At 32.7% G+C, this 15,950-nt stretch overlaps 1 protein-coding gene across 1 annotated transcript; it reads left to right on the forward strand.

Annotated features, from left to right (window-relative positions):
- Nucleotides 1–5,662: 5,662 nt before the first annotated feature.
- Nucleotides 5,663–6,604, forward strand: LOC134691130 (ras-related protein Rap-2a-like). The gene has a single exon (XM_063551443.1). The coding sequence runs from the start codon at nt 5,663–5,665 to the stop codon at nt 6,602–6,604; it is 942 nt and encodes a 313-aa protein (XP_063407513.1).
- Nucleotides 6,605–15,950: the final 9,346 nt, after the last annotated feature.

Genomic DNA, 15,950 nt, shown 5'->3' on the forward strand with positions numbered 1-15,950 from the left:
TTTCTTCGGTCATTGGGTAGCATTCAGTTTACATGGTTCAACGGATTTGTGTCTTTCATATGTACTCTGTGAAATTGTTGCAATGGTAATATTTCTCAAAACACCGATTTCAGGATATACTCTTCTAAAGGTTACTTGTTGCATTTTTATAAATTCGACTATTAAGGTACATATACTTTTTGTTATGACACTACACATAGACCTATTCTTATCTTCATTAACAGGCGCGTTTAACAGATTTTGAGAATTACTAAAGAAACTCGCACTGCCTCTTTCTTTGAATTGATAGTTGAAAATGGCTGCACACCAATCACAAGTTTTATGGGAATCCAAATTCATTACATCTATCTTTGAAAAAGTGAGCTTTCTTGTCACAGAAGTAAAACGATAGAACGTTTTTCCCGTCTGATCAAGCGTCGCACGTATGGCTTCTTTTTTACTTTTCTTTACCAATACTACATGTCGATTTCCTAATCTATCTGATTAAAAATGACAGATTAACATGACTTCAAACGAATGTTTTGGACACTGTAAAAGAACGGAACCATGGTGAATATCGATACCATACACGCAAAATTTCTCTGTTCAAACTCTGCTCCCGTGGTATTCCTTTCAGATAGGCATTGCAAATCAAGAGAATATGTCCAGGTTTATAAAAAAAAAATAGATGTCAAACTTACATGTTTATACACAACTATGTAAATATCTGGTTGTTAAGATAACAATAACAACTGATTTTGAAAAAGTAAACAGAGTTGAACTGAACAGTCTTCTGGAGTACAGCCTAATAATAAAGGAGTCAAGAGAACCTTTTACCCTCTTACTATCCTGATTTAAAAAAGAATGTGTCATTCATTGCTCTAAAGCATTGAAACAATATCGGGGATGACCCTAAGTGAAGAAAAGTATTATCCCCACCTGCAGTCGTGGCCTGCAGAAGACCTATATCATCAGTGACAAATTAGTGATAGCTGAATCAACAAATCAACCTACTCTACATCCTGTTTGCGATAAATGTAAAAAAACCAAACATGGTTTATGCTGTAATTCTGCCAATGCTAGCAGTTCTTTCATCAAATTCTGTACGAGTTATAACTTCTCCGCAAATTATGTAAAACGGAGAACGATAAGGAGACGATAACTTTGGTATCTGCTAGCTCTATACTTTAGAATCTGATGGTCTAAATGAAAAAAAACGATAAAAACAAGTACAGATAAAAAAACATATTATCATGCAGCATCGTCCTTAATACAAGTAACACTTTGCAAATTGTGTAACAATGGACAATGGACGTTGCAAACTTCTGAATAAATAATCTTGAATTTAATCCAAATTTTGAATTTATTTTACAAGTAGTAAATTTCAAGTAAAATTATCCTAAACAAATTCTTCATCTGGATAAATGGCAATGATACAACTTTCCAAAATAGTCCGAATGGATTTTTTATAATTAGTATGAAGAATAGAATGGACAATAAGTCACATTTTATCTTTTTAGATGTTGAGCTTCTAGCTGTCTTGGTGCAAATTGGAAAATAAAAGAAAAAAACCCACCACGTTAAGTCTGTTGACAAGGCAATGGCGGTAATTTTTCTACACTATCTGTTAGTTTTGCCCTTGGGTGCGTCAAGATTGTACTCTTTTTATTCCCCAATTTGGTATTTAATTTAAATTCTGTATTCACCGATGACGCGATAAAATTTTCTATTTTCTCTTTAGATTTCCTGACTCACGGTTAATCTGTGGTGTTGTAAATTCTGTTACTTTAGGGTGACGATGTGGATATATTTTGTCTCCGAGAAGAAAGGTCTTCCTGGAAATTCATGGGATCATCTTTCCCTATTTGCTGCATTAACGCGAATAATGGAACATCATTCTGATGACCTATAAACACACTCTCTGCGTAGCAAATATACCCAGCATTGTCTACATCTACCTGTGTGTGTCTGGCATTATAATGCCGGTGATCAGAATTATAAAATTCATATGGTTCAATATACGGACGATAGATTTCTTTAGATGTTCCGTCAATTGGTCCGATGGCGTCTCTAAGTTTAGGCCATGTACCCCGTTTGACTCGTTATGCATTTATTGTTTAATACAATTTTTCAAACGTCCTCCTAAGTAAAGGAATGCACTAGTTAGTCTCATTGTGAATATTTTTAGAGGACAAGTTGTGTTGATTTTCGGGTCACGGACATTTATATCTGAAATCAATGTGTCTTTACCCTTAATTGAATATGTACATCAGGTAAGGTGACAATTGGTTGAAAACTTAAGCTCGAGCGTGTTTACAAGTGAGTAACGGACAGACGGACAGTCCAGTAATTATTTTTCATTAATTTTAAAAATGTCATAAAATAACAAACTACATGTAATCGTCATTGGCAAGTGGCGCAATCTTTTATGGAAAACTCACATTATCATAAAATTGAAGAGAAAGCTAATGAGGATGTGGAATCATTGCAATAAATTTCTAATCAATTCAACATGAAATGCCGTGTAAATACATGTAATAAGAATATTATTGTAAGAAATATATGAATTTAGTTGTTTGTTTGATATGTTTTCTGTAGCTATATAAACTTGACAGTACATAACCGCCAAACCGAATATGTATACGAAATGATGACATTGATATTCATGACTATTTTTGTCCTACATTTTACTTGTAAACTGTGGGTGTCATTAGTCGATTTCGAGAGTTGTTTAAAAGGTGTTTATGTATTCAAATTCAGACTTTTAATAAATATTGCATGCTCAACTTTTGAGACTTTTATGTCACTTAATGTGTTGGTCACACCTACTGTTACTTTACGTTTCTTCAAATAATTTGTTAAAAATCTCGTCCTGAATATGCATTTGATTTACGACTAAACGTTTAAACAGCCATGCAACAACCCATCACCAAATGTATTTGCAACCTCACAATTGTATCCTTTGCGGTCACATGGTCATTAAAATTGTTATCTACCGGGAATTAAGAACGATGAAATATCTTATGTATTGCTCTTCTTTATCACTGCTAATGGTTGGTTTAAAGATGTTCTTTAAGCTTGTTTTCACTTTTATGTCAGATATAAGACAGTTGTATTTATCCACTTAAGTGTCATAACAACTTAGGTTCGCTAACTTCTAGTATCTTTTCATAATTTCATTACATGTAGTTTATAAAGCAATTTAAAAAAAATGAAATCCCTGTCATTTTTTAGTGTTTTTGTATTTCCGCCGAATTTTCAATTGTAACTTTTATCTCAAAGATAAGGACACGAAGCTTTCATTATTGTCTGATTATTAATTTATAAGTCTTTAAAGCTGTTTACTTGGAAGGGAATTGATTCGAATTGACTAGTTCGCATAAGAAATCCGTTTCTGTTGATACGAATTAATAGTTAATGTCGTTCGGACAGTAGAGCAAATTTGACGCTCATTGAAATTCGAATTCGAATTTACGTTTGGAGTTTAACGTTTCGTGTGCGAATTAAACTTCGACCTAGTTAATGCGAATCGAATTCGAATAACGTGTGAACACAGCATCATTTAACCTTATTTCAGGTATGAACATAATTACACTTGTTCTCGACACCTTACTACAATCTATGAAAATATGCAATAAAGTGAAAAGGTTTGTTTAAAAAGAGGATATGGCATTTATAAATACGAAATCATCATATGGTATAAATAGCACAATATTATCCCCTCACCTTTTTTCCGATTTGAGTGTTAATAAAAGAGCGGAAGTAGATACCAACGGGATAGTCAATTATCAGATTATCCTCATTCTTTAACACCCTTCAGATGTTCACGAGATATTGTTTATTCCTTGTATGGAATTTTTTGGCTTTCAAATAGTGACACATCTCGGTATGTTATGCAAGAAGAAAACTTTTTGCTTATGTAATATCTATAACGTAGTCAGTAAGATATCAGTATTGATATCCGTCTTGTTGTCTGCACACTTTATAGTTAGCAAGGTGTCAATCTACTTTTAATGTGTCTGTATGGTCAATTCAAAGAACAACTGGTTGACGGTTGACAATGTTGAGTCGTTATTCAATAATGCGGATGTTCTATTACTTCATATACGTCTTCTCTTCAGTTAGCGAAGATTCCTAGTTGTGTCTTTACCTGAATGACTTTGGGAATCTTGCTGCTCTGTAAACCTTTGTAAATTATCTCTGAATATGGTTGTCGGAAAAAAATTCAGCTTAAAACCCGCGTGCACAATACAACAGGAAAAATATACATTTTACAAGATTATCCATGACTTTGTCAGTCAGAAGTACCATATAACTTCTTGCATGAAATGTAAAAGAAACCATTTAAACTGTTGAAAACTAATCTCATTTTGATATACTGTCATAAGTTATAATAGTTATCAAAGGTACCAGGTTATAAGACCTGAACCAAGGCCTAACATAAAAGAAAAAATATCGATTTGTTCATGATACAAAATGTATTCAATTAGAATCAAAACAACTTTTACCCAAAAGCCTGTTTGGTTAAATTACAACAAACCTATGATGGTACAACTGAAGTTTCTTAAATAACTTGGTCAGATTATATCATCATAGTATTTGTTTTAAGTTACATGATTAACTCTGCAATTTCTGTGACTAAATACATTTTTAAGGCTCTAGTGATACATTCTTTGGTTGATAACTTCTCATATTGCATTGATATGCACACGTCAGTGCAAAGCCTTAATCCTTTTAATGTTTTAAAACCACTCTTCAGAACAATTAAACTGAAAAAAGAATGAATATAAATATAGATAACGTGTTAATTGAAAAATATTGTTGTTTATTCATACAACCTTTTATATTTATGCCAATAACTATTTTTACATAAAAAAAAAGTGTATGAATACAATCGATAACTACATTTATCAACGTTTTGCCCCTCACCCCCCGAAAAACAATGTTTAATGTGCAATGTTTTGCAGGTTATAACAATAGGTATTGAATTAACTCCAGATACCAACATTAAAATTTGATACGCCCAGAACCACATTTTTTTTACAAAAGACTCATATATAGTGACGCCCGAGTCGAGTTATAAAGGACAAAATAAAGTACGTATTTGAAGAGCATGGTCGTCATTAAATTCGAAAGGCTTTGCCAAATACTATAATTAGTTATCTAAATATAACATTTTTTAAAGTTTGTAAACAGTTAATAATAAAGACCATTACAATGATAAGTGGCTAGTAATATTTTTTGTTTTGACTAATTAACATATATTTCGTGTCTTTTATATTTACATACCAAACATGATATCAAAAATGTTCAGACACAAAAAAGATGGTTTTCCTTATGACTATAATTATAAATATTTATTAAACATTTCCTACAGACTGCAGTCCCCTTTTTAACTGTTGAAATGACAATTTTGCTATTACCATCTCCTTTTATGGCGATTGTTGTAAGTCACTCATTTTCTTAAACAAAAGTTGCTAATGAAATACATAAGTGTTAATTGTTTAAATCGTTGTTTGAATCTAAATAATATGTGTTCAAGAAGAGTAATGACGGACACGGATTGGGTGTTTACATATTATTACTGTATCACGTGGTCTGTTTTTATATAAGTTCGGATCAGATCTTTCAGATTCACTTCGAACTTATTGAATTTGCTGGACGGACGAATAAATAATAGGTTATGGATTTGAATATGATTGATCAGTCAAGATTCCAGATAGCCTTGTTGGGATCTGGATTTGTGGGGAAAAGTTCTTTTTTGAAGCAATATTTACATGGTGGTTTTTCTGATGACTACACTGAAACGGTGGAAAACCTATACTTTCAACAATATATGATAAACGGAACAATGAAATATGTCAATTACTTAGATACAGCCGGAAGTATGGCATTTCCTTCAATGAGGCAACTTTATGTTTCAAAATCAACAGGCTTTATTCTGTTCTTTTCAATAGACGATGCGGAATCATTTAAAAGTATTAAACGGATTTGGGAAGAAATTAAGACTAGCCGCCACTCTTTACGAAGTATTCCTTGCATCATTGTTGGGAACAAACTAGACAATGAAGATAAGAGAGAAGTGGAAACATTTGATGTTTTAGAATGGGCTTGCAGTGAAAATCTTGGGGGATGTTTTCTTGAAATTTCTTCTAAAGACAATGCAAGTGTGAAAAATGCTTTTGATATGTTATTAGAGCAGTTTGGCAATACAAGAACGGAACATAGAGGACCATTTCGAATTCATTCAACCAGTTTCGACAGACAAAACAACAATTCAAATAGACATACAGTCACTAAAAAAAGGTTTGGAAAGAGGGTTACTTACAACAAAGTTATTCCATCATGCAAATCATTCCAAAAGACTATATTTGATGATTTCATACGGCATACGATTTACATGGTGCAACACCATCAGCATATTAGACGTTCGGTGAAGAAAAAAAGTAGTTTGACAGACAAAGAAGGCATTCAGAATAAGCATCTTTGTAATGATAAAATTAGACACAAAGAATCAAAAGGGAAGAAAAAAATGCATGGCAAACGTAATGCTAAGATTGAACAGTGCCAAAAGTTTTTACAGGTTGTATTTCGACAAAAACGAGACAAGTCAGAAAAACAATAAAATAATTATAAATAAAACTCATGGTTTTTTTTCAATAAAAAAGAAGCTTCTTATGTCATCAAATAACCTGAAATGACAATTAACCTACAATAAGTATTAAAAATGTTGTTTTTATCTGATAGTATTAATAATTTTAAATACATCAACGGAATTCATTTTGCAATATAACAATCGAACACGTTTTTCCAAGTAACAAACATCAATGCTGCCAAATGATCACACTTGAAACGTGTCATATCTTTAATTTAATTGTATGTTGATAAGAAACACTATTAAGTAACTAGATATCTTCTCTTTCATTTTCAAGCAAAGGGTCGTTACTGCTATGGTTAACTAGACAATTAATAAAGAGTTTATAGATGCCTAAGATCTGTTAAGATTAATTGGCTATTAAAGTATTTTCCAATTTGGCCATCAAGCCTCTGAAAAAAAGTAAAATCACCAAAAATATGAGCTTAGAGGAAAATCAATTCGGAAAGTCCATAATCACATGGCAAAATCAAATAACAAAACACATCAAAAACGAATGGACAAGAACTGTCATATTTCTGACTTGGTACAGGCATTTTCAAATGTAGAAAAGGGTGGATTAAACCTGGTTCTATAGCGATAACCCTCTTACTTTAATGACTAAAATGAAAATTGCCCTTAAGCTTGTCTTGCATTCTTTTGATTTTAGATTTCCAGATGTGAGATAATCGAGTAAACTTGCATTGGACGCGCAAAATTTAAGATGGAGAATTTCCAAATCAATACTGCTGCTGGTGGACTGTAAGTCCACGAGGTTACCATCAGATTAGCAGTCCGGGCCTCGTTCATATTTAAGCTCCCTCCGCCAAATATCTTATATTAACTGGATTTATGTCCCTTTTATACATATAGTTCCTTACGTATACGAGTACGTATGCATCTTTGAGCATTCTTGATTTACATTTATGTTAATAAAGAAAAGTCCTTAAGACGGGTCAATTGTATACAGTGTATAAAATCTATGTGATATTTTTGTATAACAAGAACATAAGCAAAAAGGTCTTCTGTCATTTATTTAGCACTTAAAATCGCTGTGGAATAGATTTACGACCGGCAGAAAAAACCACTGCCAAAGTTGAGCGTCTGTTTTGGTGTGGGGATGCATCAAATATGCAGTCACGTCCGGTTGAAATTAGGACTTTAAATCCAATGCTAGTGTAAAAAAAGTTCTATATTCTTTGTACATTCAGAACCCTTGCAAGAATTGTTAGAATAATCCGTAGGTGGCGATCCCCATCCAATATACCCTCATAAAAATCAGTAGCAGTCGAAATTGCTTCGATCTACATCCCGGACGCCCTCTATTACAAAACCTGTTGTATTTATTGTTAATTTGTTTTCGTCTTGAACATGCGTGAAATATGTTCTACGGGGCGTTAGTCAAATAACAATCATCAATCATTTACTTATTTCTGACGGATTTTGGCTTGGTAGACATATTTTACCACTTATCTTACCGATGATCTATTGCTTAAACCATTCCCTGTCCCATGTTTGATTGATACAGTCATAATCTTTTATTTAAAAGTTGTTATCGTATATTGTGTTTTGGAATTTGGAGTCTATGCTACATTTTTTATGTCTCTGGTTTAACTACTGTTTTTCAGTGTTGTAACTAGTGGGAATTTAGTGAATACCAAAATATAAATGCATTTCTCTTTTTTTATACATGTGTGGTTATCTATATAAGATGCCTATATTTTATCTCTGGGTGATGTCGCATTAGGGATATATGTACCTTTCGTGTCATGTTTTATGTAAGAAATGTTTGACACAAGGCATAATAGTATCACCACATTAACATATATTTTACAAATTTGACGCTTTCAACGTGTTTTCTCCACCATGAGTTTTCTTACCCAAATATTGTAAAGCCAAAGAGGATAAAGTACTTTTATATGTAAGAAGATGTATAACAAAAAGGGACATATGAGAGCCAACTTCAGTCACATTCATTTTTAACTAGGGGAATTTGAAACCATGTTTTTAATCATTTCTGAATTTATCATCGAAAGATTTAAAGAAAAGAAAGCTATATATTGTATCACTTATAAAGCTCTGTCTGCTGAGTTGATAAAAGCATAGAGAACGAGTACAAAAAAGAGAACAAAAACAGCAGTAATGACCACATTATTGATATACATGTCAACACCGAAATGTTAACTACTGGGCTGGTGATACCATCGGGGACGAAACGTCCGCCAGCAGTTACATCGACCCAGTGGTGTCAAAAGGTACCAGGATTATAATTTAGTACGCTAGACGCGCGTTTCGTCTACATAAGATGCATCAGTGACGCTCGTATCAAAATATTTTAAAAGCCAAATAAGTACAATACTGAAGAGCATTGAGGATCAAATATTCCAAGAAAGTTGTGCCAAATACGGCTAAGGTAATCTATACCTGGGATAAGAAAATCCTTAGTTTTTCGAAAATTCAGTTTTGTATACAGGAAATTTATAAAAATGACCACATTATTGATACTCAAGTCAACACCTAAATGTTGACTACTGGGCTGGTGATACCCTTGGGGACAAAAAACGTCCACCTATCAACAAAGTAATCGCAATCTTTAATTTCATTCATTCTTTTTCTGTACTCGACAGCAAATGCTGCATTTCGTAAGACTTGATTGTTCGACGATGTGCGTCAATGGCATTAACCCATTATTTATATGAGTACTGTATTGCAGCTAGATCTTTCCTTTCTTCGTGTTTTCTTCTTTAATTCTTTTTGACCAAATCTTTCACAGCAACGATGGTTGTTTCGACTGTCTTCCTTACTTGCTTTTTTTCTTAACCGCCTAATGTGTAAATCTTGTAAGTCTTTTTGTCTGTTATACTGTAGTTTTGTCTTCTACGAAAACCGGTTGGAAATGATCCGTTCATGTATCGTCAAACTGCTCCAATGGAATATCAAAAGCATCGTTTATATTTAAGTGGTCCGAAGAATAAATTGAAAGAAAACTTTAGATTTTTCTGCATGCCCATTGTAAAACGTCGAAGGTTTTACTTCTGTTATCTTATTTGTCCTTTGCATGTATTACTCTAAAATCATTAGTATGGCGTATCTTACTTGTTCACAAATCCATTTAATATTTTAAATAATTCCGCATTATCCATTAAACAAAAAGAAACCAAATCTGATAATTTTGAGATAGAAAGGTGCCTTGATGGAAATGCAAAACATCCGACAGTTTCTAACCAATCGATTAATTGATTGAGTGCTGGTTAACGTTCATTGGCAAATATTAAATGCATGCTCGGACATATTTGTTGTTCCATTTATCATATAAATTACTGAAAATCACAAAAATACTAAACTCCGAAGAAAATTGAAAACAGAAAGTCCCTTATCAAAAGCTCAAACACATCAAACGAATGGACAACAACTGTCATATTCCTGACTTAGTACCGACATTTTCTCTATGTAGAAAGTAGTGAATTAAACCTGGTTTTATAGCTAGCTTACATTCTTGGATGTACAAGATTTATCTTTACATATGTTACCTTCAAAAAAGCTTCCATGTTAATACCGTTCCAAACATACCCTGATCCTTACAAAGCTATGCGGAATCTTGACTGATGACCATAATCTAATATTTGTTTCTTCCTACAAATTAAAAAATTAAAGTGATTCACCAGATCTGACCTTCCTTTTATTAATACAGATCACGTGAAGCACGCGTAGTATGTACGGACCCAATCTGCTTTTGCTGAACATTTATTTAGTTAAACCCACGTATGCTTCCGTTATATGTAAAGTAAAAAGTGGTCCTACAAGATCTGATGAAACTTCATTTTTTAATGTTTTAATACAGATCACGTGAAGAACGCGTAGTAGTACCGAACCAATCTGATTTCGTTATTAAAGTCATAAGAAACCTCCAATCAAAAAAATAATGCATATGTTTTTTATAACTCAATGGACAGTTTTCATTGTAAAACTTATGTACATATACTTTTTTCTGAAGAAAATTCTTTAATTTATTCATATTTAGAAGACAATTCGTTAATTTATTCATATTTAGAAGAAGTTTACTTTATTTGAATTGCTTCCTTCCAGCAAGCAATTCCCCCGATATATTTTCAGTATGCAAGGTGACCTCAGTGTGACCCATCTCGTAAAAATCATAAACACTTATTTTGTTAAACCCACGTTCTTTCGTTATACATTTACACATGTTAACATGATCCTGTCAGGTGTGATCGGCATTTAAAAATGCCGACCACGCGAAGCATGCATAGTATGTAAGAACTAAATATCATTTCGTCATTGCTTATCTTGGAACACTTATTTAGTGAAACCCTGGTCCTTTTGTCAAATTTGAAGTTCAAAGTGTTCCTGCCAGATCTAACCAGCATTTACAAATTACAGAGCACACGAACCAAGTGTAGTATGAACGGACCTAATCTGTTTTCGTCATAGCTTACCTTGAACACTTATTTAGTCAAACCCACAATTTAAACAATTAACAAGTATGGCATGACACTCCGTATTAATTAGTACCTTTTGTATAAAAAAAATCGGTGACTTACAAAAAAAAGCGCATGAAAGTGTAGGAATACAAAGGAAGAATTTCCTTTTGTTTTGGTGTTTTAACGCCACTTTTAAGCATCGCAGTACGGCTATTTCGTGGCGGTCAGTTTTTATTGGTGGAGGAAGCCGGAGTGCCCGGAGATAGGAAAATTCTATTCATTAAAGATTGGAGTCGAGTTCACACGCATGGGCGGGGTTCGAACTCATAACGTCGGTATTGACTGGCTAGTGATTACAGTAGTAACTATTTAGACCACTGGGCCACCTAGGTCCCTTAAAATAAGAAATGTGAAATTTTAGAACAGAAATCGTCAACGCAATTTGACATGAAAATGAATAGCCTTCAGTGCTTATTGAATGTGTTTTGGGAATCGAATTGTAAATATTTATCTTTTTTGTTAGTGTATAAATATTTTTAACAAGTATCAAAAGTATCTGAGATAAACAAAATAAAAACAATGTTGCCATTTGACATTCAAACAAAAAGCTGTAAAAATTAGATGCAATATTATAAATTAACAGAAACACATCATGTATTTATAGATTATCGTTGATCATCTCAATGAGATTGATTTCCTCGCTTGAGCTGTACCAGCTCAAGCGAGAAAATCAATCTCGTTGAGATAATCAACGATAATCTATAATTATTGTTGTTATTCAATATAGTAATTGTTTTAAAGTCTAAGTTATCAAACAACCTTCATAGGTGTACGGGTCTGCATTGACTTATGCAAGTCGATACAATATCAATAATCAAGTCATCATCAAACTTTCATGGAACACAATAAGAAAAACATCTTATGTAATACTGAACAATAAGAGAAAACACAATGTGACTTGAAAGCTTTAAGGAGAAATAAAAGAGAAGATGTGGTATGCTTCCTAATGAGGCAACTCTCTATAAGAGACCAAATGACACAGAAATTAACCACTATAGGTTACCGTACGGCCTTCAACTGTGGCTCTAAAACTATTTTACCCAAAACCAAGTGGTTCATACAGATTTGGAAATTGCCATCTAAATAATCACAATGCTGTAGAACAGGAGACACAAACCTCCATGAAAAAATTGGAACAACTGTGGCCTGCGGAACGTACAGCCATCTAAAAAACAAAAAAAGAGTAAAAACTGAGATATGGGTACATAATAAATGTTGATATAGAAAAACAGGATTAGTCAATATATTATCCTGTGGGCAAAACAACAAACATGTAATGGAGGAACGCTTAAGGTCTACATATGAACAGAGATATTTAAATACAAACAACCTGATGAGAGATGTTCTAGCCATGACGGACCATTATAAAAATGAAATTCCATTCAATCCACATTCGCATGATGAGGAAGACTTCTTTCTCCAAATGTATGTTATATACATGTAATGTGCAAATTTAATGAAAGATTCCATGTACCAAAAAAACATCTTTTTTCTAGGACATTTCTGACACTAATAAGTAGCATAAAAGTTGATGCCATGTACTCCAGCTCACATACTCTTAATGATAAATATCCATTTGTGGGTTCCTCAATCAACTAAAGTATAGCAGTGCTTTACTCTGCATCATGACACTAGGATTCTGTGCTAATATTAGTGATTATTTTCAAAATGCTTTTTTATGAAGTTTATTCAATATAAGACCCTCTCAAAGAAAGGGACAAGCTTCACTTGTGTCACAAAATGGTCTAAAACATCAGCGTTATCATTAAACAATAAAAAGGTCACAATTTGGTTCCTAACTGAGCCTCTTTCAAAATCCTTACGTAAAAATACAATAATATTCTACAAAGTAAGCACAATTTGAACATTTTATCAAAATATGAAGATATTGTGCCATTTTCAGACCTTAAAGCTTAGCCACCACCTACAATCCAAAATGTTTTGTAACCAATAGATTCCAGTTTTGTATACAATTCATCAATATAAAAACTTTTTTGATCGTGGATGGCGGCCACCGTTAATTAACCAAACATTCGTTTGATTTGTTTGGGCATTTTGAATTTTCCTCGGAGTTCAGTATTTTTGTGAATTTTTTTATTATCTATTTCAATTAGTTACAGCAGTGTTTTGGTGTATGTTCAAGAGTCAAGTTGGGAATTACAAATTGGATCTCAATAATTTATTTATTTTGGTCTTATTTTAATAAAAAAGAAAAAAGAAAGAGAAAATATATGAAATTAAGAAGACGAATAGAATAAAATATATGAAATGTGCTTATATGATTATAAACATCAACCCAACAATGTTAGACTGTAAATTTGCTTTGCAAATTTTTGGTTCTTCCCTCGCCGGGATTCGCACCCATGCTTCTTAGATATCGTGACACCAAATCGCCTGCACTGTAGCCGTCCCGATAGACCACACGACCACCTAGGCTTCATAAAAATGAAGCTTTCGGTGGCCGGGTGTTACCTTTCCACGCCAGTTTTAATCGTCGTACTACACTACATGATATATAAGGCATGGAGATGTTATTTTTACAGATCAGTTAAATTATCTATAGTAAAGGATCCTACAAATAAATGTAAGATACATTCACAGAAAATAATTATATTTATAAGTACGTCTGAGCCAGTGACAATATACATATATATGGAAGATGTGGAATGCCAATGAGACAACTCTCCATCCAAGTCACACACAATTAATAAAAGTAAACCATAATAGGTCAAGGTAAGGGCTTCAACACGAAGCATTGGTTCATACCGAACAGTAAGCTATAAAGGGCCCCACAATTAATATTGTAAAACCTTTCAAACGGGAAAACCAACGATCTAATCTATATAAAAAACGAGAAACGAGAAACATTTATGAACCACATAAACAGACAACCACCACTGAATATCATTCCTGACCTGGACAGATGCAAATAATTGCAGCGGAATTAAACTTTTAAATGGTACCAAACATCCTCCCTTTTCTGAAATAGTAGTATAACATAACAACATAGAAAGATAAAACAATAAATATCATCAGCATTGTATTCAGCACTTCAAATGCTATCTATCAATGCTGTGATTATAATAACCGACTATTTACAAAACTTGGAATCTTTTAAAATGCTTTTAAGATTGTCTAAACCGTTTGGGAAATGTTTACATTATATTGTCGTTTTTAACTTATTTGAATCCAGCGTCACTGGTAACACTAATTTGGACGAAATGTACGTCTGGTATACAAAACTGAAGTCCTGTGATCTCTAATGAGTTTATGTATTTCAACTATTTAACATAAGAAAAGAAAACCTTGTAATAAAAAAGTCATCATATTTCCCTGATATCATTTTTTTGAAAGAATAAGGACTATTTTTCTAAACTTTTGCAAAACGTTTACAGTTATTGTTTAAACTCTTTCAATGCATATTAAATATTTGTTTGTTGGAATCAATTTTTTTATTTATTAATAACCTATTTGTGTTACCTAAGGAAAAAACTTATTGTGCTAGTAAACATTTGGTACATATATTAAATATAAGTAATATATGTCAAAATAAAAATATGATTTGCCATTTAACATACAGGTTGACAGTTGTTTGTTAAAATACGCAAAAAAAATCAAAATCATGTTAAAATACGCAAAATATCTTTGAATTAACACCTTTTTGTACATTTTATCTAAGTCAATATGTTAAAAGTCATCGCTCAACCATAAAAGGCGTTATTCGCTGCATTGCCATATGTATATATCAATACAATTTCAGAACTTTTTAAGAAAAGGGTGAATGGCTAGGGCCTTTTTTAGTCACATAAATTGCAGAAATCAAGTAAACCCATCATTTATTGCGAGATTTTTATAAATGCGAACAATCCGAATTAGTGAGTATTGCAATTTGTTGATCTCGCATTATAATAAATGAAACATAGTTCTGTAACTATGTAGATGGATATTTCGCGCCCTATGCGACACATGGCGCTAACGGGAGGTGTAAGTAAGTAGATCAATATTTTAAATAATACTCGCTTTCTTGTTCATTTTTAAAAAAATCGCAAAACGAAATGCACGCAATAATTTCTTCATTTACGGTAATACAATTCTTCCAGCCTTCTTGATAAGTCTCACATTCTGGTAATTAAGAAATAAATAATAAAAAAATTATACTATCTAAACAATTAATTCCAGAAATTACAGTCGTGAAATCACTTGACATCATGCGTTTTTTTCAATTGATGTTTTAGCGAGATCCCAACCCTCCCCAAACCTGGGACAATGGTGCAACAGTACAACACAACTACAATCTATAAAAATCAGTTAAAAATGCTAAACTCATCAAATGAACAAAAACAGAAACACAATATATAAGAAAAACATAGAGTGGACGTAATTTAATACAAGCGTTAACTTTTATGAAACAGCTGTCAAGAATATAACAACGACTATTAAGTTATTTCCATTAATTCACTTTTACCATTTAAGACCAATGTTACTATAAAAGCATATGAGGTCATGAACTGCATAATGCCAAGTGGTTTAGACAACAAAAAGCGTCTGGCTTGCACAATTGTAATCATCATAATTTTTTTTCTTTGAAGTTTTTTGTTCGTATTGATTAAATAATGTTTAGGTTCACTTCTCACAAATTCTAGTGCATGTACTTTTTCAGATGATATTCTGAATAGCATTTCATTTCAAGTTCATTTGGGTGAAAAGACACCATCTATACAGCGGAAAGTGATGGTTAAGGATACTTACCGCTTCTTTTATTTTTTTCGGATGTAGGTTCTAATTGATGCGACTGTCATACAATGGGGTTTTATTAGCTAGCTTTAAAACAAGGTTCA

This window comes from Mytilus trossulus, chromosome 1 (genome assembly GCF_036588685.1).
Source record: "Mytilus trossulus isolate FHL-02 chromosome 1, PNRI_Mtr1.1.1.hap1, whole genome shotgun sequence".
In the NCBI taxonomy this organism is placed as follows: domain Eukaryota; kingdom Metazoa; phylum Mollusca; class Bivalvia; order Mytilida; family Mytilidae; genus Mytilus; species Mytilus trossulus.